Source organism: Gobius niger (genome assembly GCF_951799975.1).
Source record: "Gobius niger genome assembly, chromosome: 5".
NCBI lineage: Eukaryota > Metazoa > Chordata > Actinopteri > Gobiiformes > Gobiidae > Gobius > Gobius niger.
In genome coordinates this window covers 15,705,076-15,732,465 of record NC_136856.1, presented here as the reverse complement: position 1 = coordinate 15,732,465, position 27,390 = coordinate 15,705,076, and the positions used below count along the sequence as shown (strand labels likewise).

General features: G+C 44.5%; 1 protein-coding gene across 1 annotated transcript in view; it reads right to left on the bottom strand.

The window, feature by feature from the left end:
• The window catches only part of LOC306963051 (A disintegrin and metalloproteinase with thrombospondin motifs 2-like), a 118,322-nt gene that overhangs the window by 15,449 nt on the left and 75,483 nt on the right, over positions 1 to 27,390 (bottom strand). Inside the window, exons 4-5 of the mRNA XM_079556490.1 lie at positions 10,410 to 10,615; positions 1,696 to 1,779 (exon numbers count right to left, since the gene is read on the bottom strand). Of these exons, the coding sequence (XP_079412616.1) occupies positions 1,696 to 1,779; positions 10,410 to 10,615 (290 nt within the window). The remainder of the gene's footprint in view (positions 1 to 1,695; positions 1,780 to 10,409; positions 10,616 to 27,390) is intronic.

Sequence of the window (27,390 nt, the reverse complement as noted above, 5' to 3'; positions counted from 1 at the left end):
CCAATGTAGGAGGGAGTGTGTATCAATGCTCAGGCGGGACGGAGGACATAGAGGGAGAGAGATAAGGATAAAGCTGCATAAGAGGCTCTGTTCATGTGCTACAGTGTGACGAAAAGAAGAGCAGCAGGACAGTAACACTGCATGCATTAAAGACACCATGAATATGTTTGTATGGGCTCTCAGTCGTGCAGGAGATTTCCATTGTAGAGTTGATTAAGCCAACTACAAGTGCATTTACGTCTGCTATTCAACTTAAACTGTGAAACTAATGAGATATGTACATTTTATTTGCTATCATTTGGCTCACAGCTTGGAAAAACCACAAATTAAAAATCTCAGGAAATTAGAACATGTTAAAAATGGACTGTAAGCCATTATCATCAAAATTATAACAAACACAGGCTTGACATATGTCACTTTGCATGTAATGAGTCTATATCATGCATTAGTATCACATTTTAAGTTGAATAACAGAAGTAAAGTCACTTTTTCATAATATTCTAATTATATGTCGAGCACCTGTATAGCAATGGAACCCACTATCACCCTTGGATGACAAATAAGAATTCAATTTGTTGCATACAATGTAAAAATACTGACATTTCTTGCAAATGGTTTTTGATGAAAAATTATAATAACATGTAAAGCTAAAATCATGGTCAGTCGGACTTGTTAGTATTTTCCTATTTTTATCAACGTATCAATATTGAAAGATATAGTCCCTGTGAATTTGGGAAAGGGTTGTCAGCCACTGAAAATGGTTCTCCGAAAAACAGGTTGCTAACCTTAGCAGTCCATTACTCTAAAACAACTTAAACTACCCTTTTCTGCATTATTCATGGATAATTGTACCTATAATCTCGATACACTACATTATTCACGAACCATAATGCCACAACGACTCACTAAAAACACGCTTGTATGACTATATTACCACAGTTTGTCCCAAATGCCCCAGAACTGTTTGTAGGCCAGGTCACAAACTTTAAAGAAGAAACAAACTGCTTTATAGGCCCAGGAACATTTGCTTCATTATTATTATTAGAAACTCCTACCGTAGATCAGTATTAAAAAGTTTGCCCTAAACTGTATGTTCTTCTCAATAAAAATGTAATGATAAAAAAAAAAAAAAAATTGCCCTTGCATGCTGTAGATGGTTATGGCATCGCTTGAATACAACCCTCGAGTAACCCACCACCTTTCATTAATCTGAACATTTGGGGTTTTCCCATTGCTATCTCACACCCTTCCACATTATACAGATTGAGTTACAGTGAAGGAGGAGAAAAGGATGCTACCCCAGTGCACTTATGAATGAGGGAGGGCTATCATTGATTGTTTATCTTCGCCTGGACTTCCCATGATTCACTGCTGCAGCCGGCTGGGAAGAGGAGCCCGGCTGATTGCATAACGGACAGGAGTTTTCTGTGTGCGTTGCTTTGGTGCTGAACTGCGAAGGCGTGCGACTTGAAAACATTCCCTCGGGACGCTGCATGCTTTTAGTTCCTCTTTTGCTCAGTCCACTGGAATAACAGGCCCGGGGCATCAGTGCGTGTTGATGAGCGCACGCTTGTGTTTTTGCCGTGTTTGTTTATGTGTGCGATTCGTGCCTGTGCTTACTGTAGAGAGCGAATGGGAGAGTTAAAGTTAGTGCAGCTGAGACTGGGACATCCACTTTCCAAGAACTGCTCTTACCTTTCCGTAACCCAACATGATGATCCGAACCAGGACCACATTGATTTTGGCTCCCAGTGACTGGTCATGGTAGATCTCGTTCACCTGGAAACACACAGGCGAGAAATGGGCATTAGGGACGATTCATAAAGTTTAGCCGCATGTTCAGTCGAGGTCACTCTCAAGTTCAGGTTTGAAGAGTAGTCAGTGTCGCCAGCAGCTCAAGTCTGAGCAACCCAAACATTTAAGTTGAGTTATTTCAAAGGAAACCGACATTTTTACTTGTTTGCAAACAATTTTGTCAGCATCTATCTCTGTCTACAACAAAGACTTTTTTCTTGACTAAATGACAATAAATAAATAAATGCTATTAGCAAAAGTACACATACGTTTCCAATGACATCACGCACAGTTCCGGCAGCCATTTTGAATACCGAAGTAGAATTTTGCAGTACTACAACATGTAACAATATCACTACTCAAGATGAAAATGAAAGACAACTGATTGACAGTGGCATTTTTATGTAATTGTAATCATTGCTCAAGAAGATAACAGTTAAAACATGGCCCCGGAGACACACGTTTATGTGATTTAACCAGCAAATGTGGCACAGACGTAGCAGCTACAGCTACAGCAGATTTACTTAAGATCTGCTTCACTCCTCAGACTAAATGAACACATCAAAGAGGAAACAGAAAACATTTCTCTATGATTTTTGCAGTTTGTCATTCAACAAAGTCTCAGTCTGAGTCAGTGTTTAATTTTCTCAAGATGTTAGCATGCTACCGGTTAGAGCTAGAACAGCTCAGCTCTGACCTTTGTCACATGTTGTATCCAAGATGTTTGGAGTGTAGTTCAGGGCTTTCTTTTGGAGAGGTCGGAGCTAAGCTGTTGAAGCTAAATGCTAACCGGTAGCATGCTAGCATCGGTTTCTCCACATAAACGTGGGTCTCTGGGGCCGTGTTTTTACTGTTATCTTCTTGAGCAATGATTACGATTACATAAAAATGCCACTGTCAATCAATTGTCATTTTCATCCCGAGTAGAGATATTGTTACATGTTGTAGTACTGCATAATTCTACTTCGTGTTCAAAATGGCCGCCATAACAACAAAAGTCACATGACTGAAAGGAATGTAGTACATGTACAGGTTTAATTTTAGTAGAGGTATTAATGATGTACATTTCCTTCAGTAGTTTCTATGCTTTCACATACACCAGTGCAACAAGTTATAGATTGTCCTAGTTGCTATAGCAGTTAAAAATAAGCTATAACTTTTGGTTAAGTGTGTTATGTGTTAACACAGTGAGGCCGCACACTGTTGCACTATTTTTAGTGTAAAAGCATTGGAGACAACTCTCAGTGGACATCGGGACAACTGTCATCGGTGCCTGGCCTAAAATAAAGAGAGCACTGAACTCAGCTTCCCATGAGCACAGATGGGTCGGCTGGGAGACTAACACTAAGGAGAGAAATGGCTTAATGCAAGGGAACAGGGTAATTTGTGACTCCGGAGATGCAGAGACAATGCCGCGACGGAGGGAGCAGGTCTAAATTGGCTGCTGTCCTCCGTGTGCTGTGTGTGGAGTTTAATGAGGCAAAGGGATGTAAAAACAGACAATCATAATGAGAGAGCTGATGGACACGCCGCTCAGACACAGAGCAGTAACAACACAAGTGTAGACACAACCACGCCACAGAGGAAGGAGGGCAGGGGAACATCGCCAAAGGACATCGGATGGAACAAAAATACTCAAAAAAATGTGTATAAATTGTATGAGAAGAACATAATGTTTCTCCTCAGTCATACATTTTGAGGTTCCTATTGTTTTTATTTACATGTAGCACTGACAGCATCACGTTTGTGACGTAGAGCCAGTTTCAAGAAGTTGGAAATTCCACCAACATTTAGGAAAAACTCAGTCTATTAAGCCCAAAAGCCAAATTCCTTCAACTGAGACTTAGAGAAATATCTGTTTTGATTAAATAAACAGACAGAATACTGAGGAGTCCAAGACATTACAGATCTTTGAGTGACACTGTACAAAAGCAAAGTAAACAGCAGTAAAATCACATTTGAAAGGTTTCGATGGAAACACTTGTCATGGTTGGAAATAAAATCCTGTGGGTTTTGGTGTGGATGAACTAATAGCTGCTACTGAAAGGAGCTGGAACTGTGAGCCGTATGATCCGTATTTCTTCCCACTCAAACATATATCAACCATCAAGCATTATGGCCACAGAGAGGGAAAATTAATTACACTGATTATCTCCAAGTTTTTTTTTTTTTAGGCTGGCAAAATACAACATTTGGTCAATGCGTTAGAGTTGGGGAAAATGGACATGCGCAGGGTTTTAAGTGAGTTGGTAAAAGGGCCAAATTACGATGAGCATCATCCAAAACTGCAGCTCTTAAGAACTGTTCCCAATTTAAAATGGTCAGAATCAAAAGTGAGCTACAAAATGCAGAAGTCTGCCACCATTGGTCATTATTGAGTCGTCCCATTTGTAAAGAGAGGCAGTAAATGTTAAACGTTTATATTTACCATGAGCACTGGACCATTCAAGCCTAGACTCAAGCATATTTATGGAATAAGTACACAGGCCAAACCGCTATGTTTCCTTCCCAGAAAGCGGAATTCTCGTGGTATTTGTGAGTTTACAAACACACGAGAATCCATAGAACCAAAAAAACAACCCGAATTAACCGTGCAGCGATCACAAAAAAACACGAGGTATGCTGCTCATAACAAAAACACAAATAACTTTTCTCAAAACTAAACATTGAGTGGATTTGCGGCGTTCTTGATCCAATCAGCATCAAATGCTGCTCCAAACGTTTGACCTCTACCTGAACAGTTCAAGCCGGCGCGGACCCAGATTGATGTCAGTGCAAATGTTATTGGCACTGTAGTATCATTATCCGTTATTCGGAAAAAAAGTAAGTGAATGCTATGAATGATTCTTATGGAAAGGCGACAGAACACATGGTGCACAATAGGAAGATGGTCAATTTCTTTGAGTATACTTTTCTGAACGCCTTGATAAAAATGCATTGGTTTAGGCCTCAGCAAAGACACATCTTGGACTCAGAAACTTTATGTGGAGAAAAGTACTTGACCTTTCAGTGACCCAGTGGTTGCGGTTAGCATGGCGCCATTACTTTCCTTCCTCGCAGCCTCCAGGTCGCTCAGGCTCATTCGTTTTTTAGGTTTATGGTCGTTTTTTGTGCCGATGGACCCATCTTTATGGATAAATATACTTTCCATCCAGAAAACCTACCAGAAACTAAAAAAAAAACATGAAATAAAATTGACCCTGGCGGCCACTGTGATGTAAACCAAGGACACCACGCTAATCACCCATACAGCCACTGGGTCACTGACAGGTCAAATTCACAGGAATATCAACGTTATTCTCATAAATAGTTACGTAATCCACCTTTAAACAAAGATGGAGTCAGGCCGCTTATTAGGTTTTTATATCATGCTTGGCCTTGCAGGCACGCCTGTCTCACTCTGGATTGTCTCACCCTCTCTTTGTCTTGGCAGGAGTAAGCGCTGCATGTGCAGACAGTGTCACAGTGACGGTGTCTTCCCCTCTGTTGTAGGTGTGAGTGTTTGTTTGTGAGACCTCTCTTCTCTTGTAGGTGTTGAGCGTTCGCGGAACACACCACTTGCACTTGGGTCAGTCACTTGACACTTGGCCAGATGCAGCCCGTTTCCACGACAACCGATGGACAAATTAGGGCTGGCTGACTTCAGGTGATACCCCGGAAATCACAGGTTCTCTCTAATGAGACTCAAGAATAAATTATTTTTTTCACCTTTGTGTGAAAACCTTGTTCACATATCGGCACCTAGATTACACTGTATGTTTGTGCTGTCTTCGAAAGCCTCACATGTTTACAATTAACCAATCTTTATTTGTATAGCACTTTACTACAGCACCTGCGGAACCAAAGTGCTTTCCATAAGTGCAGTATACTGAAAATTATTTCAAAACAATAAGAAAAATAGAAAAATTTGAATTACAATAAAGCACATATAAAATATAAACACAGGTGAGTGCTAAATCTAGCTTTAAACCTGGCTCATGACTCAACAGGCAGAGCGTTCCAGTACAAGTTTATAACACAGCCACACTATTTGTCCCAGCATGCTGGTGTGTTCCCGTAGCTATACCTACCCAGAGGTCAGAGGGTCCAAATCATTACTCTCAGATAAATAATGCAGCCAGGCCATGTCGCTTAACCCTGAATGGATGAGGACAGAATGAACAATGGATACGTGTATGCACTGGCATTAATGTAACTGGAACAGACTGGGCACAGAGACTGGAACTGCTTAAGAAATACCACAAAGTAGGGTTGGTGATCATTTCAAACACCTCTTGTTCACTATTTCATTTATGTTGATTAGAAAACGATACAGTGATCTTAAACTGCTTATTTAAAAGTTCACTTTGTTTTACTCTGTACTTATACTTGACTGTTTTACTCCCCTCATCAGTGTGTCATTTGCATATTTTAGTCGAACATTGAAGCATTAGAAGCGTAAACGTATTGTTTTGAGGCTGCAAAGCTCCGATAAATGTTTGGTCTCTCACTGCTCTGTGGAGGAGTCATGTGTTGTTGGGAGCTTGGAAGAGATGTTTCTGGTTAGATTAGGCCATGGGAGTAGCCATCCAGCCATCCAGCCATCCATCCATTTTCTTCTGCTTTATTCAGGGCCGGGACGCGGAGGCAGCAGTCTCAGCAGAGATGCCCAGATTTCCCGATCCATGCACACCTCCTCCAGCTGTTCTGGGGGGACTCCCAGGCAACACCAGACCAGCTCAGAGACATAGTTCCACCAGCGTGTCCTGGGCCTTCCACGAGGCCTCCTCCCAATAGGACATGCCTGGAACACCTCGATCGGTAAATCGAGAGATTTGCCCCCGACTCAGCTCCCTCTTCACCACAACAGTCTGATAAAGCGACCGCATCACTGCTGACTCTGCACCGATCCGTCTCACGCTCCATCTGTCCCTCACTCGTGGACAAGACGTCGAGATACTTGAACTCCTCCACTTGAGGCAAGAACTCTGCACCGCCCTGGAGAGGTGAAGCACCTTTTTTCGGTGGAGAACCAAGGCCCAAGGACACAACAAGAGTATGCACTAACTGGAGATTGTGATTGAACTGTTTTTATCCGTGGGCTCACACACCACCGTTTTTGTATTTTTTTTGTTTAATGTGATTTAATGGATAATATTGTGCCAAAATGGTTTAGTAAAATATTGCAATAATCGTGTTATTTCATTATCCAAGGCTGTTATCAAAGATCACAGTTAAAACAAAAAGTTAGTTGAGGGTAGTGCATATTACTTGCTCGTAGTTAACCCTGTAGTGCATACTACTCCAATGAATTGTAAATGGCACAGGAAGAATGATGCCTAACATGATTCGTTCTCTTGCACACTAATGAAGCAATCATAACCCAATTTATTAATGTTTATGAACAATAAATTAAAGCAATCACATGTGGGCCTAAGGTTGAGATGATTTGTATTATCAAAATAGAAGTCATTAGATATTCAATTACAACAGCAACAAACTCTATTCACTGTCAAGTTAATCAAAGTCTCACCAACGTCTCACCTTTAGAGAATACATATATTTATTCACAGCCAAATTATTTTTTATTTATTCTTGTTAACCAACGTTTGCTGATTAAAGAAATGAAAGATGTCTCTAGAAACATTTTTGAAATAAGTTAACAAGCTATAAAAGCACGCACACAATGGCAAAAGTATTTTTAGAGCTTTTGATGCACCCAACAAATGGACAGTCTTGAATAACATAGAAAATCTTCACCTCACAAGCCTGACCAGCCAAGACAAAGAAATCCGTCTGCAATCCCCAGTTGTATGGGCAACAAATGTACATTTTACAAACAAAGTGAAGTGAAAATTTTAACACATTTGACAGGGGCTACAATAATGTCCTTATGTCTTTAAAACTGCAGCTCTTGTCTTACGTCTCAGGTGTAAAAAAAGTGTGCTAATAATTGTTTTAAAAGTAAGTGATTCACCAACCTTAATAACCTACATAAAAGTTAAATAAAGGGTAGTATTTCATGGTGCAGCAGGGTTGATATTAGGGAGATAGTCATAATGATCTGCCTAATGACATAATTTATTCCACATTGTACCAGTCGATCACTAAAATGAAATAGGTTTTTCTGCTGGAGCACACCTCCCTGGTCTCCGATGACTTATATCTTGAGAGAATGTAATTAACAGTGTGTTGCGCCTCTAAAGGTCTCTGTTAATGGGACAGACACAGGTGAACAGACGCATCTCGCCCGCACTCGGAATCCATCACCGAGCGACGACCTCTGCGTGGCATTTGGACACAGAACATTGTCCAGCAGAGCACCAGGAAATATGTCTCCACTTTGAAACGCTGGACTTTGCATTCTATAGGGCATGGCATGTACCTGTAATTTATAATGCAATACAAACCGGGCAATAAAGCCACTAATAACAGTCAAACGAAGTGTCAGGGGGCAAATCTAAGTGGTTTCAGGACTAAAAAGATATAGGTGTGTGTGTGTGTGTGTGTGTGTGTGTGTGTGTGTGTGTGTGTGTGTGTGTGTGTGTGTGTGTGTGTGTGTGTGTGTGTGTGTGTGCGTGTGTGTGTGTCTGTGTGTGTGTGTGTGCGTGTGTGTGTTCGGGGGGGGGGGCAATGTATAATTGTCAACAATAATAAACCACAATTAATGATTTGGAATTCTTAGTAAATGCATCATCTTCTGAAAGAGCTTGTTAACTTACAGTGTTTAGTTTACAGACTGTCAGAATATCTCACCATAATGAGGCCTTATCTTGATACTGCCAATGTTTTGAGAAACCCTGGTCTCCCTGCAGCGAGTGCAACATACCTGACCCTCAGTTTATCTCCTGGAGTTTATCTAAGACACAAACCAAGACACAACAGCTGCTTCGAAACAAATCCATGATAAATACTTCACAGATTCATATCTTGCAGTTTGAGGACACCTCATAATTCTTTAAGGTATCAGCAGAGTTTTTTGTTGTTCACACCAAATGATCCACAATGAGTAGAACCCAGTGCATTTAATCTGAAGTTAGACAGCAGTGCTGCAGGCAACATAATGTGCACTTACAGAAAGAGAAGCAACAACTATGCACTGTCTTAAACAGTGTTCATAAATGAAATGCACTGAGGCTAATTATCTCACCAAACCCACAACCCACAGGTTACTAGTTAGCAGAAAAAGTCCATTTAGAGACTAAATCGACATTTTAACAGACTACCTCTTTGCATATCATTTACATTGTACTTGGAAAGTCTGCGACATTGACTAGTCAAGTCATGCAGGAGCAACAATGTAAAGTGCTCCGAGAGAGCGTCAGGAAACGAATGAAAGCGGGATCTTCGTGCACCCCAGTCCTGAAGTGAGCAAAGCAAACTTTCAAGAACAAAGTCACCCAGATGCCAAGTGTGGGAGGCAGAGGCACATTTATTTTTTTATTTCTGTTTATCTGACTGTCAGTAATTTATTCTGAATGCTGGATTTTAAAATACTCCTTCCTCTTACAGATTAGACGTGGGGCTGCAATGTGAGGCATAAACTCCCATCTCTCCTGGGTTGTCAAACCAGTATATCCCAAAAAGTAAAAATGTGTCGTTGTTGTTGTTGTTGTTGTTGTTCTGCGGAGCTGAGGCAGAGAGGTGGGGCAGAGGGGCACCTGCTCAACAGCTGGAGATTATTTTGCGAGTTCTTACACAAGCAGTGCATGCAACACAAATGTAATACAACATTGTTAATTTTCCACACATGTGAGTGTGCATTTTTGTAATGGAAGCACTTAGGGCACAAGAGGAAGACATGTCTCTCACTTTAACTTGAATGACATCAACAGCACACCCTCAAACACACACACACACACACACACAATGAAATCTCATCATATTCAGATAGCGCAGGAGGATTACCGGCGGCTGATTGCTGGATGAGAACATGTCAGGGGAGAATTGGATGCTTATTCCTGTTGCGGTGTGTGTGCTAGACTCTTTCTGTGACCTCTCGTTGACTTACCTCCGACAGAACTCACATCACAGATTTTCTCACTGAAAGCAAAACCTTTGACTAAAGGCACAAAAACCTGTGTTACATGCACTGTCCAGTGCCATCTTCTGGTGGGCCTCTTTACAAGACGTGAATGCATGATGCATTCTTAGACAATAGGTTTGTTGAGGTAATACTCCTGAACAAGAGTGCCTTCAGTGATTCACTTTTCTGTGTCAGACTTGCAAATGAAAATCAACTTTAAAAAAAGAAAACAACCACGATACAACACTGTTCTCTCATCAACCCTCAGATTCCACATGTTCCGCCTGTTTGCTCAGCTCCACTCAGTCTGCATAGCAACATATTTGCAAAGGCGTAGCGGGGCGAACACGGAAAATGTGGAATCCGACCGTAATCCTTCACAGAAAGCACTCTCATTTGTATACTTCCTGGACTTTGTTGTGTAACAGATCGAACATGAAATTGTGCCCCACAAATAGATGAAATGAGCCTTTATGCACTAAAGCTGGTCTTATCATGGTGCTATCCATTTGATAGCATGCCGTTAGCTAAAAATGCTTGAATTTTGTTCTTTCTCTGAATAATTGCCCCTGCTAAATAAAACATCCCCACAGCAGATAATGTGACTTACGATGTTCATGAGCGTGAGGAGGTATTTCTGGACGTGTTCTTTTCCATGAAACTGCACCACAGAGTCGTCGACTCCCAGTAGCACCTCGATGTTGTAGGACCGGTCCATGGTGTGTCTGCGGGAGCGTCCGGCGCGAGTGTGGTTAATGCTCTGCTCCACCCCCTGGTACAGGGTCTCCAAATCCATCAGACCCCCCAGGTCTGCACCTGCAGTAACAGCACAAGCCACATTTAAGCCACACTGCGGAAAACTCCGGGTTATATTGTTATATTGTGCTAGGTCACAAGAGCAAGCAAACTCGTGAATCTCATAATATGAACAAACATGCCAGCGGTGCCACACATGATCCTAATGCTCAGCAAAACAATACTTTTGATCAAAATAAAGCATTTGAAAGAGGGCCTCGTGTATTTATGTATGTCATGTTTGGATACCTGTACTGAAAGCAAAGCATGTCTCCATGGAGATGAGCTTGTGATGTCCTGCTCCCAGCTAACATACACGTCAGATCTGAGGAAAGGTTTTCTCACTCACAGTAAAGAGGTTTTTCTTCACCAATAAAAACATTTGCATATTATTATTTTTTTCCTTTCAGTTTTATTTATTGGGTGAAATGTTATACGGTGTGGCTTTAAATACAGGCAGATCTATGCAATGACCTGTAAGTGGTTGTAATGTGTCCACATATCCTCATCTAATCGACCAAATATTTCTCTCTGTATAAAGGCGGCAGATGGTGCAAACTAAACACATGGACAGAGCCGCTCCTGCACACGGGGGCAGCTTGCTCTGCTCCTCCTTTGGCTCGATACGTTCAGGAGAAATGCTAATGACATGAGAAACTTTACTACAGATTAAATGTGCCGTTAAATAGAGCCTAAAAATGTATCAGGAGTTAACATTGATCCTTCTTTTCACTTACAATATCGATACTTGGGGTTTGAATATCTACAGATACCCGACATCTGATCCAGCATCATTGCATCAAGGGCAGTAGTGCCTTGAACAGCAAATGGCTCACATCAAAAATGTTAAGATTAACAGTTTTTACCCCGTGTAATCAAAGCACTGAACTCGGATGTAAATGAATGATGAATTTGTGTTTTATTATTATGATTATTTATTGACTTGAGACCACTGTGGAGCTGCTTTTTTCCCCTCCATTTCGTTGTGTATTGTACAATGACAATAAAGAGATTCTGATTCTGGGACATTTAAGGGATACATGGTTAAAGTCTTGTGAAAATTTGAGAACAATAATTACATAATGGCAAATTAATCTATGCCATCCCTGTGACATGCTGCACAGCTGTTGAGACAGCAACTGGAAATGTAAAGAGCTTTCAAGTATCTGATCCGATCCTGATTTCCTTTTCAACTCTGCAGTCACTGTCCATGAGTCCATAGATGACAAATGGAGCTGTCTTTGTAGCCAAGGCCAGTCCCGTCCTCCCCTCCTCGTACCGCCGTCTCCGTCTTATCCTCCTGGTATGGACACGCAGCATGACTGTGCTACTACAGAAGCCTGAGAAGGACAATTCACTCGGCCGTGAACATGCAGCCTCTGTGGACTCAACAAAGCCTTATCTAATCCAACTCAGTCAAGGCCTCCCACGGACGGGGATGACACAGCGTGGCAACATGGTGTGACGTGTTTACAAGCGGCATAGAGGGCTGAGCTTTTGACTGGGCTATAAATCTCTGAATGGGAGTTAGTTATACAGCGAGCGGGACCAACAATGTGTAAGACTTCTGCTGCACAGACCTACATCTCCATCTAAATTCCCGCTATATTCTACTCTGTTATAAAGCCTATGCACTGTATCTTGTTTGAATATCAATGTCTATTTATTTTTATGTCAGTTGCATATACTATTTTCTGGAAATAAATGAGTGACTTATTTGTTATACCTGGAAGGCATCGAAAAGGAAGAAAAAAAACCCTCCTTATTTCACAAATCCTTCCTTATTACAAGCTTCCAACACATGCAACTCTAGAGCTGCTAGTTCTGTGTCATTTAGCGGTCAGGGGCAATTTGTGCAAGACTCAAGCCCATTTAAGGACAAGCTTGATTGACCCATGTGCGTTACTTTAACAGAGAGGAACAGTCGAAGAGAATTGAGTTCTGATCGCGACAGTGGCCCAAAAAGAAAACAGCAGGTATTTATTACCTGTATTTATGTCAGAGGGAAAGGTGGCTTGTGCATTAAAGTTTAGTGTCAGTTTAGTGATTGTTCTCAAAGCTTTTCGACAGCGTCCATCTGGCTGAATACTTTGTGCTCCGGATTACAAAGCTCAATGCTGCATATGGCCCCTGAACCTCACAGTGCCCCCCTCTAGACTAATGGCTGGCCTCAGCGACTTATCATTTGCTGAATGCCTCTTCTTGCTTTTCACCCCTTTTCCCTCTGAACATGTGAGTTTGACTTCCAGGAGTATAATCTGTCCTCTTGATAAAATTCAGTGTGTGGGATGGGGCAGAGCTGTTGTTGCAGAAGCCCTGAAGTTAATTTAACATGTGCTACGCAGTCACAGCTCAAGTGCTGACACATATAGTTAGCAGAAGTGAAGATACAAGGGAGAGTCGGGGAAACGGAGGAAAGAGCTGCCACCTTGTCTCCCAATCAGCAAGGGGCATCCCACAATCCCACTCCCTCTTATGCAATGTTTCCCTGGCAACGTACTCACGGGTAACACAACGACCGCGCGGCTAATATTGGCTCCTGAGTCGCTAGGAAAATATATCTGGAAGTCTGAAAATGATCCCATCTCTGCCCACATTTGAGTGAGTGACAGAGTACCCACACACGGAGTGAAAGAAGGCACTGGGCATTACTGTATGTACAACCTGCAGGGAATCAAGGAAGACCTGTTGTGTGTGCGTGAGGAGGGAACTGTTTTGCATCGCACTGGTGTTGATGCTCCCCCAGTTAATAAGGATTTTCTTTATCCAGCTTTTCGAGGTTTATTGGGGCTTGGGAACTGGTTGCCTGTAAGAAATGTGTAAAAGCGCCTGAAGAAGCAGTGAGGAGGTGTGAGCTAAGGTTGAGGTGTGACCTGTGAGAAACTCCAGGATCTGCTCATAGACTTTATATTCCTTTCTGATATGCTTCCATTGAAGGATAGAGCCCAAAATCCCATCACTGGCCACAAGGAGTCAGCATATAAACATCATTTAACTACATCATTAAGAATAGAATAAGATGTACCAGATCCTTTTGTTTTCCTGCTGCTCTCCTCCCATCCTTCTCAAGACCTCATTTACATGTACACTGTGTGTATGGCTGTGGAAAAGATCCGCGCTCCATCACTGCAAACACTCCCAGTTTCTCATTCAGGTGAGGAGAGAGCACGGCCTTATTAGGACAAAGGCTCTTTGTCTTTCAACCTTTGCAAAATGTCAAGAATGTCTGCTGGCCTGCTCAATACCAGGGGCGGGGGCCAAAGAGGAGGAAGTGTGGCACAACAAGAGAAAGGGGCCAGAAACATGAAACCATTATCTATAGTGTTACAGGGTTAGACCTGTGGTTCACAACCTGCCGTTCGGGATCTGCTAGAGCAGGCATGGGCAAACTAAGGCCCGGGGGCCAGATGCCGGCCGCCCAGCCCTTCAATCCGGCCCTCAAAACATGACAGAGCCCGATATCCATCCATCCATCCATCCATTTTCTTCCGCTTTATCCGGGGCCGGGTCGCGGGGGCAGCAGTCTCAGCAGAGATGCCCAAACTTCCCGATCCACACACACCTCCTCCAGCTGTTCTGGGGGGACCCCGAGGCGACACCAGGCCAGCTCGGAGACATAGTCCCACCACCGTGTCCTGGGCCTTCCACGAGGCCTTGTCCCACTAGGACATGCCTGGAACACCTCCCGCGGGAGGCGACCAGGAGGCATCCGAAACAGATGCCCGAGCCACCTCAGCTGGCTCCTTTCGACGTGAAGGAGCAGCGACTCTACTCTGAGCTCCTCCCGGGTAACTGAGCTCCTCACCCGATCTCGGAGGGTGCGCCCAGCCACCCTGCGAAGGAAACTCATTTCGGCCGCTTGTATTCGCGATCTTGTCCTTTCGGTCATTACCCAAATCTCATGACCATAGGTGAGGGTGGGAACGTAGATCGATCGGTAAATCGAGAGCTTTGCCCCCCGACTCAGCTCCCTCTTCACCACGACAGACCGATACAGCGACCGCATCACTGCTGACGCCGCACCGATCCGTCTATCGATCTCACGCTCCATCCGTCCCTCACTCGTGAACAAGATCCCGAGATACTTGAACTCCTCCACTTGAGGCAAGGACTCCCCACCGACCCGCAGAGGGGAAGCCACCTTTTTCCGGTGGAGAACCATGGCCTCGGATTTGGAGGTGCTGATCCTCATCCCGGCCGCTACACACTCGGCTGCAAACCGCCCCAGTGCGTGCTGAAGGTCCTGGTTCGTTGAAGCCATCAGAACAACATCGTCCGCAAACAGCAGAGTTGAGACTCTGAGGCTCCCAAACCGGACACCCTCCGGCCCCTGGCTGCGCCTAGAAATTCTGTCCATAAAAGTAATGAACAGAACCGGTGACAAAGGGCAGCCCTGGCGGAGACCAACACGCACCGGGAACAGGTCTGACTTACTGCCGGCAATGCGAACCAAGCTCCTGCTGCGGTCATACAGGGAACGGACAGCCCTTAGCAGAGGGCCCCGGACCCCATACTCCCGGAGCACCCCCCACAGGGCACCACGAGGGACGCGGTCGAACGCTTTCTCCAGATCCACAAAACACATGTGGACTGGTTGGGCGAACTCCCACGAACCCTCGAGTACCCGATGAAGGGTATAGAGTTGGTCCAGTGTGCCACGACCAGGACGAAAACCGCATTGTTCCTCCTGGATCCGAGGTTCAACCATCGGCCGGATCCTCCTCTCCAGCACCCCGGAATAGACCTTACCGGGGAGGCTAAGGAGGGTGATTCCTCTGTAATTGGAACACACCCTCCGATCCCCCTTTTTAAAGAGAGGGACCACCACCCCGGTCTGCCAATCCAGAGGCACTGTCCCCGACCGCCACGCGATGTTGCAGAGACGTGTCAGCCAAGACAGTCCTACAACATCCAGAGACTTAAGGTACTCAGGGCGAATCTCATCCACCCCCGGAGCCTTGCCACCAAGGAGCTTTCTCACCACCTTGGTGACTTCAGCCCCGGTGATGGGCGAGCCCACCTCCGAGTCCTCAGCCTCTGCTTCCTCATTGGAAGACGTGACGACGGGATTGAGGAGGTCCTCGAAGTACTCCTTCCACCGCCCGACGACATCCCCAGTCGAGGTCAGCAGCCCCCCACCCGCACTGTACACAGTGTTGGTGAAGCACTGCTTCCCCCTCCTGAGGCGCCGGATGGTTTGCCAGAATCTCTTCGAGGCCGACCGATAGTCTTCCTCCATGGCCTCCCCGAACTCCTCCCAGACCCGAGTTTTTGCCTCCGCAACCGCACGAGCCGCAGCACGCTTGGCCTGCCGGTACCTCTCAGCTGCCTCAGGAGTCCCACAAGCCAACAAGGCCAGGTAGGACTCCTTCTTCAGCTTGACGGCATCCCTTACTTCCGGGCGCCACCACCGGGTTCGGGGATTGCCGCCGCGACAGGCACCAGAGACCTTACGGCCACAACTACGAGCAGCCGCATCGACAATGGAGGAGGAGAACAGAGTCCACTCTGACTCCATGTCCCCCGCCTCCCCCGGAATCTGGGTGAAGCTCTTCCGGAGGTGGGAGTTGAAGACCCCACTGACAGAGGGATCCACCAGACGTTCCCAGCAGACCCTCACAACACGCTTGGGCCTGCCAGGTCTGACCGGCTTCCTCCCCTGCCAGCGGATCCAGCTCACCACCAGGTGGTGATCGGTTGACAGCTCAGCCCCTCTCTTCACCCGAGTGTCCGAGACACGCGGCCGGAGGTCAGACGACACAACTACAAAGTCGATCATCGACCTCCTGCCTAGGGTGTCCTGGTGCCACGTGCACTTATGGACACCCTTGTGCTCGAACATGGTGTTCGTTATGGACAAACTGTGACTAGCACAGAAGTCCAACAACAGAACACCACTCGGGTTCAGATCGGGGAGGCCGTTCTTCCCAATCACCCCCTCCCAGGTCTCACTGTCGTTACCCACATGGGCGTTGAAGTCCCCCAGCAGAACAATGGAGTCCCCAGTCGGAGCACTATCTAGTACCCCTCCCAGGGACTCCAAGAAGGCCGGGTACTCTGCACCGATGTTGGGCCCGTAGGCCGAAACAACGGTGAGAGACCTGTCCCCGACCCGAAGGCGTAGGGACGCGACCCTCTCGTCCACCGGGGTGAACTCCAACACGTGGCGGCTGAGCTGGGGGGATATGAGCAAACCCACCCCAGCCCGCCGCCTCTCCCCGCGGGCAACTCCAGAAAAATGGAGAGTCCAGCCTCTCTCCAGGAGTTGGGATCCGGAACCCAAGCTGTGCGTGGAGGTGAGCCCGACTATATCTAGTCGGTATCTCTCCACCTCCCGCACAAGCTCAGGCTCCTTCCCCCCCAGCGAGGTGACGTTCCATGTCCCGAACGCCAGAAGCTGTGCATGTGGACCAGGTCGTCGAGGCACCCGGCCTCGACTGCCACCCAGTCCTCTCCGCACCCGACCCCTACGGATCCCTCTGCGGGTGGTGGGTCCACAGGAGGGCGGGCCCACGTCGTCCCTTCGGGCTGGGCCCGGCCGGGCCCCGTGGGCAGAGACCCGGCCACCAGACGCTCGCGTTCGGGCCCCAACCCCAGGTCTGGCTCCAGGGTGGGGCCCCGGCTGCGCCATGCCGGGCGACGTCACGGTCCTTGTATAGTGTACGTCCATGGGGGTCTTTTGAACTGCTCTTCGTCTGACCCGTCACCTCGGACCTGTTTGCCATGGGAGACCCTACCAGGGGCATAAAGCCCCAGACAACATAGCTCCTCGGATCATTCGGGCGCTCAAACAACCCCACCACGTTAAGGTAGCAGTTCATGGGGTTACCGATACTCAAAACATGACAGAGCCCGATATGCAGTGCATAATAAGGGGGGAAAACAACAATGCTTTCATTGACATGAGGGAAGATAGTGCAATAACTGCTGCTATTTTGTTGCTCTTTTAATGTGTTTAGGCGATTACAGTCTATTTGACAATTATAATTGTTTGAAAGAACCAAATTCACAACTGGCCTGGCTCTCGTGGAAAGTTCAAAAACCCAAAGTGGTCCTTCATCAAAAACTTTGCCTATATCTGCGCTAGAAGGTCGACAGATAATTCCAGGTGTTCATAGAGCTTGGCTGGCGGGTTCAGGTCATCAATATATGTGGAATATGTGGAAGGAAAATGTAAAAATTCAGCTTACGCACTGACAAAATGATGCGAGAAAAAAGGACAACAAAAAAACGATCTCAAATGTTGATTAGTGATTGCTTGTTCTTGCGTGATTACCCACAAGGGTCAAGGGTTTATTTGGGCTTATCTTGTTTATCTTGTGACCTGCCTTTCTTTAAAACAATCATTTCCGTTAAGAATGAACATTACATTTGAATGAAAATCAGCAGCTCGCGGTGGCCCCTCCTGTGGTTTCGGTCTACACGTAGTTTGTTTGGCTGTGTGCTGTCACAGAGTGCTGGCAGGTGATGGGGGTAGGGCCGCACTCATTACAGCTCACCTCAGTTCAAGGCCCTGTGTCTGCGGAGAGGAGCATGTCCACTCATTTACCTAGAGCCACGTCGCGCGCACATCGCTCAGGGCACTGGCATTTTGTCTCCACAGTGACAGCTTTATGCTTCGTCAGGGTGATAAGTGGCTCCAGATGATGTGCTGTTAATGCCGCATGCAGCAGACAGGTAGCAACATGTCAAGCTACAGCCCACACAGTGTCCCTGAATACTGAACACTTATTATTTTTAACTGCTATAAACGACTGTGGCAAAACACTTACAGTTAGACTCGTTATTCGCAATCATTTTGGTATTAATTATTTATCTTGGCTGTAATCTAATTTTACATCAAGAGCTCCCACGGGATGACACAAATTATTCATATGTTGAACTTTGCCCAAGTATTAATATCATTGCTATATTGCTGATTTAATTACAATCTGCACTTCCATAAAAGTTGGTGCAGGGCACACATTAGCTTTGTTTTTAGTGTGGTTTAAGGTTTATCATCCAAACATCAAAGGCTCATGCCCTTCAGCGAGCAGTGGTTTGTACATTAATGTCAGATGCCCTGCCAATGAGAAAACTCTTGTCAACTCAGAGTTGAGCCTGACAGAAAGAACACACACCGGCTTAAGGGGAATGATGTTATAGTTCTTCTCCTCTAAATATGATGAAAAATGCACCTCTGGGTATTAACATATTCAGAAATGGGGCTGCAACATTTTAAATCTGTTTTTATTTGTTATTTACATATTGCTTGAACTTATCAGAAATGGACAGTTGCTAAGCTCCTCTTTCAATTTTATGTTGAATGTTCCCAGTTATATAAGATGCATGGTTTCTAAAGTCATACTGCGTAACAAAAAATACACAAAAATAAGGGCATTGAAAACTATTGGTGGTTTTATTGGTGAATATTATTGAAGAATATCTTTCTAACATGCAACCTTTGCTGAGAATGGGACGTCACAAGCTCGTCTCCATGGATGTTTGCTGGTAGCCAAATATTTAGGTTTAATTCAAATATATAACACCTCTACCAAATACATTATTTTGATCAAAAAGAATAGTAAAAAATAGCCTAATTTGGGCATATGTACAGAAATGTGCATTAATAGACACTGTCCCTAATAAATAAGTGTAGCAGGGTGCACTTTGCACCACAAGGCGGCACCAGCGCGCAAACGTATATAATGACTTCCTCTTCCGCCAGCGTGCATGTTCATACCCTGGTACCCCATCCCCAGGTAGTAGATGCAAAATGATTTCTGTCCTGAACAATTGTTAGCAAAGATCCTAGTGCAGTTTCCTCGATAGTACTGTTGTTGTGAGCTCCCGCTGAGCAGCGTATGGCGCTCTACTGAGAGCCATGGCGTGCGTCCATGTTGTCAGTGGGGGAGGTCGGTGTTGAGGGCATCACATTGGTCTATAGTTTCATCAAATCGTTGTGTTGATCGTGAAACAACCAGAAACTAAGTTATTGTGATTAATGAAATAAATTATTCTGTTAACTATTACTTGTGCCTTTGCCTCAATCAACACAAAGCACCCGTGGACTTCATCCATGCAGGTCTAAGTCATCCTCATGCCCCGCCCACTCTTAAAGGTTAAAGGACTGGCTTTGACCATCTTACATAAGATTGTCAAACCACCCCCATACAGGAAGTGCCCAACGTGTCCGCGCCGCCCGTGCAGAGTAAACACCCTTTTTCAGAGGTGCGAGCAGAAAGAGGCAGAACAAAGTCATTTTTTGCGCTGAAGTTGTGAAGAACGTCTTTTTCATACCTAAAGATAATGACTCTGCGAATATGCGTGTTTGGCTGCGAAAGGTACAGGACTTTATTCAACCCTCTTAAAGAAGAGTTCAATCGCCAGAAATGGTTGGAATTTCTCTCTGGGATTTCGCAACTAACCAGCCAGAAAATGTTTGTCTGTGACCGTCACTTCACCGATGGCTGCAAAAGTAACGCTTGTTTCAGGAACGGAGGAATACAAACATATTAAGATCCATTTTACATTGTGACCCAACTTTGTTTCAGAAATGGTTTTGCGTCTGAAGCCTTCCATCCCTGTTCATAATATGGTTTTAAACTCGTGAAAGTTAAGCAGGAGCACAGATTTTAATATTGCATGATGGTGGCTTTATAAACAGCGGGGCCACCTCTCCTCAGAGCCGCTCGGTGCTGGTAGGTTTCTGGTGGTGTTCAACCTTTAGTGCTGCACTCTTACGTAACTGTCTGTCTATCTGTCAGGCGCCCTGCTGGGGACGCTCCACCACACTATTCATTTGCCTAACTCTATAACGCCTTGATGCATGCACGGCCACTGTCTCATAACCAACGAAAACCACAAATGCAGCAAAATTAAGAGGCAATATTCCTCCCACAACCAACAGGTGAAGACACAATTATTAGCGCATAGAGAAACACTGGGAACACGTCTCAAAACAGTAATCCAATCATAGCATCTGCAGAGGCAATATTGTTGGCAAAGATCAATCTTGCCTTCAAACTCGCGTTGGCCGTGCGATGTGTGATGTGCGCTGGGATCTGAAGTGTCCAATAAGACAGCAAAGCCCAGCTGATAGAATGGCTTATGGCGGGTCTCTGCAGTCTCCAGCTGACCCGCCTCAGACATTTAGAAAGGTCTCTTATGAAATCAAAAAGTAGGAACTACTCCAACTATGAAAACAACAGCCACACACAGGTATATGCACACAAGAGGCGTCTGATAAAGAAGCAAGTCATAGGGAGTTTGTGTACTTTTTAGTACATTGACAAAAGAATCGAGCTGGGAGGGGTCACCAGCCAGGGCTAGTCCCTTGTCAGAAGAGGGTAGTGTCATCATCTGACTTTTAAAGAGAACGGCTAATCAATATAAGTATTGCTTAAAAGCATATAAGTATATTTGCAGTGGTTTCTCAGACACAAAAAAGCCATAGTACACAAACCTACAGACTTGGATTGGCTCTACCTGCACTAAAACCACTAAACAGGCAGTTGTGCCCTTTAGCAAGACACATCACCTTGCTGAGATGAATGTAGTGTGTGAGTTACTGATTGGTGGTGGCGTAGTTCTTGTTGTTGTAGTAGTAGTAATAGTAGCAGTATAGAGGCAATGTCCAAAAAAAACAATGGGCCTCATTCATGAACATCTTCTCAACCCCTTAACTTGTATTTTTTGCCACATTTTAGCCACGTATTAATCACTTTTTTTTGTGTGGCTTTTTTTAATCACATTTTTGTCACATTTTTGTTCGTTTTGATCACATTTTCACTGCTTTTTTGTAGCGTTTTGGAAACATTTTGTTTTTGTTAGTGTAATGCAACTGTGATCAAGCCACAAAAATGTGACCAAAACATGTCAAAAAAGCAACAGAAATGTGATGAAAACACAGCCAAAAAGGACGCAAACGTGATGGTCATAACAAAGAAGAAGCTTAGTTTTGAAGGTCTTAGCTTTCAAATGTGGTGTTAAACTGTACTGCTCAAGTGGAGAAAATGCACTCGGTTAATAACGCCTGACAAATGTGCGACATGTCGTGAATGAGGCCCAATGTCATTTGTTTCTTTATAGGCCCTATCTGACCAGAGGAGATGTTGCTGTGACTGCCGCGACTGACATGACTGCTGGTCATGGAGATGTCTCCGAGATGTCCCTTGGAGATAAGGCGAGTCTCCAGGTAGTCTTGGTGAAAATGAACAGGTTAGATTTCAGCTGAGACTTTTCAAGTCTCTGCGTTGTCTCATGCACAGTATGTAGCAACGTCACTAACACTATTTGCTGTGATGTTTCTGTGATGTCTCTGCAATGTCTCCGAGACTGCATACAGTCAGAAAAAGTGTTATTAGACAAGACAGTAGGGTGAAAGAGGGTGAACAGCAGGAAGAGACATTCAGCAAAATAAATAGCTCAAGATTACATGTTTGTGTCTTAAAGCTAACACTAAATTTAAATAGTGCTAAGATTTTTAATGAGCCTTCTCAAAAAATCATCGTTTACAATAAACACTTTAAAGAGACTAGATGCAAGTTGGTCATTTTATGCTCACTACTGCCACCTCAGGTCTTATGTGTAACTGCAGCTTCTATATTAAGCTCGTGCATGACGGCACTTCGGACAAGGAATTAACACCTTTTTGAGTGACAGTGCAGGATTTTAGAGGCAGTTGTGGTGAACAGGTCTGGGCTCATTCACACATTAGGACATGGCTGGAACAAGTAGGGGGATGAAAATACTTAGTTTTAACATTTTTAAACTCTGTATAGTCCCTTTAAGTTTAGTATTTTTTGTGGTGTTGTTACTAGCCGTTAGCTCTGAGATAACATAAAATAGTCCTACTTCAGTAAATAACAAATAATAAAACATGGACGTTTCCTGCAGTGAAGTATTTACATCCAACGTAATGTTTTTAACACAGAGTGACTTCCCCTCAGTATCTCACTGTCCGTGATGTTTTCTTTAACTATTCAGTGATTTGTGCAAGACATGGCTAATCTTTATTGAGAAAATACTGAGAGAGGAAGGACCGTGACCTCCAGAGATGGCGCATCGCACTTGGAGTCACGTGTCACTTGCATACATACAGCCTATTATCAGAGCTGGGACTCAAACCCATGACACAATGTAACTTTTTGTCTTGAACTCTTCCCAGACACTGACTCTAATTGCTTGCATCAAGACTATGTGAATTTCTTCCTCAGACCTTTGTTGAGCTTTTACTGATAATGTAACCAGTCTGAGACTGTTACGTTTGGAGTCATCACGTTATCCAGCTCTGGGCCCTGTCTCTGTGCTGCACGGCAGTAAATCCATCTTAATACAAACAGTTGCTGCAGCAGGAGGGAGATGAAGAAAGAAGACGCTGACAGCAGAGGGGCAAGGTCCGGCTTCCACGGGACATAAATCTGAGCAGAGACGAGCCGTGAAGCAGTGAAGGGTTTGTGGCCCTCTCGTCACCCCCCATTCCTCCCATCCCACCCCACCCTGTCAGGACTGTCCCTTCTTAACCTCCTCCCGCACAAGCCCTGTCAACACAAGCAAGGTCTAAATACTTAAGAGCTTTAACCTTTTGGAAGGGTTGGATATAAGAAGTAGAGATAGTGATATAGGAACATAAACTACCAGTTACAGACGGTGTTTCTTGCTGTGGCCAGAGGCAAAGTCGAGACCTGCCCTGACTGACTGTGACCACCTGAGACTTAAAGAACCAGACAATTTCTAAGGACAAAAAGGGTTTCTTGGGTGAGATGGGAAGAAATGGAGCTCTTCTGTATTCAACTGAGCAAATATCCAAACTACAGCCACATGGGGTCAGTGATTACCAAATAATACACAAACTCATCCAGATGTTTTCTTGGATATGTTCTTAGTTTTGTGTCCGAATGAACGTAACAAATATTAATGAGTATTCAGTCATTTCGTTTAACTCACAACTTTTGGGCATCGGATAAAAGAAAAGCTGGAAACGATGGGTACACTGCAAAGTAACAAAGCATTCATTTATTTCCCAAAAAATGTATTCATGTTATTCCTAAGATCCAGAGCATGCTAACCACTCTGCCGTCCCTCCTGTCCTAACATGCAACATGTAGACGTATAATGCAGCAGGTCAAAGTCACATGTATGAGGTCCTTAATGTACAACAAATAATAAAACATGCCACAGTCTCCTTGTGCCCACCGGTCTGAACGATTATCTTCATTACATTCTTGTCTCCGTCTATCTGCTGTTGCACATCATGAGCCAGATCTCTGAAATCTTTTCAAATCCTGAGAAGGAAGGAATTGAAAAAGTGTAAAAGTGTAAGACAATATGTATGCAAATGTCTGCACGCTGCCTGCCGGTGAGCGCGGCTGCCTCAGATCAGTGGGAGGAGGATTTATCGTTCAATACAGGCTCATAATAAACAATCGTGATAAACATAAAATGGCAGTAATCCCGCCACACACTGTACCCCAGCCATCTAAGCATCTCATTGCTTATGGTTACGATACGGCAAAGGATACACACAACCGGACAATGAGGAGGAAGACGTAAAGGAGACAACGGCCAAAATGGAATCACGTTGTTCTCTCATATAAAAAGATACATCCTTCATAAATCAAACCCCAGTCCTCCACATTTAAACCATGACTGGGCCAGTTCTGAGCCATTTTCCTCTCAAACTGTTTATCAGGGCACCATTGATTGGCTAGCATGCCGTTGTCTAACATGGTGGCTTTTTCCGTGTTTTTACCATAGTTAACTTCTTTCTTCCAACCAAGTTCTGCCATGACCATGCCCCTAAACCCGGACCTTAACCTTCGCCATATTCATGTTCCCAACAGTAACCTTATACATAATGTATACACTAAAATATTAAAAGCTGCACAAGGAGCGTTGCACTTTGAGAAATTGCAGGGACGTGGCTTAAGACACAAGTGTGTTGGAAAAAGAACAGAAGGTGTGATTAAAGAATTATTAACAGTGAGTAATCAGCGATGGCTGGGGTGAGACTGTGGGTGGGGCTCAGTCTCAGGAGTGTACCCAGCTCCGGAGCAGAAGAGTCAATGCTGAAGTTAAAACATATCGGGAGGGAGGGTGAGATCGACAGCTTACTCAGATGCTCTATTCATATCAGCTTGGTTGGTATAAATACGGCATCTGAGGAGTTCGAGGCATGGTTTGGTGAAGACAGGAATAGTTGGCTGGCAAGAAAGGGTTGGTTAACCCTTGGGTGAAAGGTCCTGCTCAGGAAAATTATCAATAAACTTCACAACATTATTAACATTTCACCAGTTCAGTCCAGTTCAGGACATAGGACACTTTAAACAGGTATTATAATGTACTGATTAAAACAAAACTAGGACACTGCTGTTTAAATATGAAATGTGTCAACAAAATAAGCTCTGATGTGGACGATCTTCAATAACAGTACTCTTTCTCCCTCTACCTGAAAAAGCAGCTATGAATTTATCAAGAAAGGGCAAAATATAGACTCTTTTACATTACCTCTGTGGACTGCTTTTTCACCTGCGGCAAGTCATAAAAACACCCTGCATTGAGCACACCATAAATTATTATAAATGATTTTGATATTTTGCATATATTATTTTACTATCAATAGAGAAATTAATTAGAGGGTAAGAGGCTGATATTTCCGGAAAAATGACATTTGTGGCCATACCGCCCTTGCGATGCCCAATCCCGTCAGACCTTGGAAGCTAAGCAGGGAAGGGCCTGGCAGGACTTGGATGGGAGACCGTTTGGGAACACCAGGAAGCCTAGCGAATGTAGTGAGTGAGTGAGTGAGTGAGTTGGTGGTGGTCGGAGGGGCCGATGGTGCAGACTGGTTGCCTCGCTTCCATCAGTCTACCCCAGGGCAGCTGTGGCTACAATAGTAGCTTACCACCACCGAGTATGGAGTGAACGAATAGTGCAATGTAAAGCGTCTTTGAGTGTCCAGAAAAGCGTTATATAAAACCAATGCATTATTATTATAAAAATAATGCTCACTTGATTACGTTGTTATGAGGCATTGATTGTTTACAAGTTGGGCCAAAGCGCAGCACGTGTAATGTGGAAAGAAAGAAAAAATAAGACCATCAGGATGAATCAATGCGAGTCTGCTTGAGCCCCATTCATAAGATACGTGTTTTGAACTAAGCTGTACCCGAGGCGCAGCGAAGGCAAATGATACGAAAGGCTTCATATTCCTGCCGCTGCACAGAGGCTCTGACACCAGTTGTAAATATCAACTTCAGCCACTTCTTTACCGTGACAAATACAGCCGCTCACATGACAGCTGCGTGTACCTCCACCAGGTGGGCCGGAACTGAGCCGTGCCCGGGCATGGATTATTTGCACTAACTCTACACAAACAAACCGCATGAAACAGGCTTTCCGAGCTTGGGAATGTTTTTTTACTAGTGTTACTACGACTGATGACTTCTGCCACTAATTAATAGGATGTTGTTGTTGCCACCACAACTACAACTTATACTGTTTATGCACCACAACTAATCCTACAGTACTGCCACTCTTTCTGCTCAGCTACTAGTAAAAAAAATCTAATGTCCAAGTACTTTCCCTGAAAATCCTCACAACTAAAGCATGTTTCAGAAAAGCAGCAGAAAACCAAAACAAAGGAAGTACAAGAATGTTTGAAGATTGGAATATTGGCACGTTTTTACAGCAAGAAATTATGGAGCCTAGTCAACCTACTAACGCACAGACGGACTCCTTTTCAGTTACTCAGTGATGGAGCCAGACGCGAGAGAATAATAAGGCGCTAGAGTGTATCGCTGTTACTGAATTGGCGGCGTTTCATAACAAAGTCTTTTAGAGCAGTTATCAATTAGAAACAATTAAAAGAGTCATTCATCATCGTACAGTGTAGCTCCGAGCAGACAGCGCCGTGACATGAGGCTGATCACATGTAATCAAAACCACAGGCAGACACAGCTGCAGGCATTAAGTGCTATACCTGCAATTATGGGATGTTTATTTGGACTTTTCTGATACATTTGAGACAAAGATGAGCATGACCGGCAGATTAGGCAAAGCACTTCGACAGTATTTCTGCTGGTGATCTGTTATCCAGTGTACTTTACTGCCTCCTGTTGGGAAATTTCAGACTAAAAGATCTGATTTCAAGCCTGGAGGATTGACCTATTGTACATGTTTTGGGTTGGTTTAAGGGTGGAAACTGGAGCGCCAACATGCACAAAGGCCTGCATGGTCCAGGAATTAAACTGCGACCTTCTTACAGTGAGGCAAAAGTGCAACCACTGTGATAGAAAGTGAAGTCAAATGTTAGTCCTGTTGTCATAGCCTTGACTGAATGTTTGCTTGCGTATCAGTATGACGCTCTGAGAGGGTATTTATCCCTTTTCTGTGGAAGCATGGACAGACTTGAATGGTAGGACCAGCGCAATGTCTCGAGTTCATGTCTCTGGGTCCCGTACCGATGGTAAATAAACGTCTCCTGTATAAGACATCCAGACTGCTGCCTATTTTTCATCTGTCCTCTCAAACACCATTGTTAATTCTCTAACACTGAGAATCTACATTGTTTTACCTACGTACTTTTGGAAGAGAGAAGTCTCTAGTGCAGCACCTTGTTTCCCTGTTGCCAGGAGAACCATCACAATAAACCTAAAGCACGCACAATACGCTAATCCTTCAGTATCTAGTTCAATATCTGAAGATGGGCTTCTGACAGGTTTCTCCAGCAGTGTTGTGGGATGGGTTAAAAGCTCCCATTGGGGCAAAAAAAGGATGTCACTTATATACAGTGCATTGCATGTGTCTAGCATTTG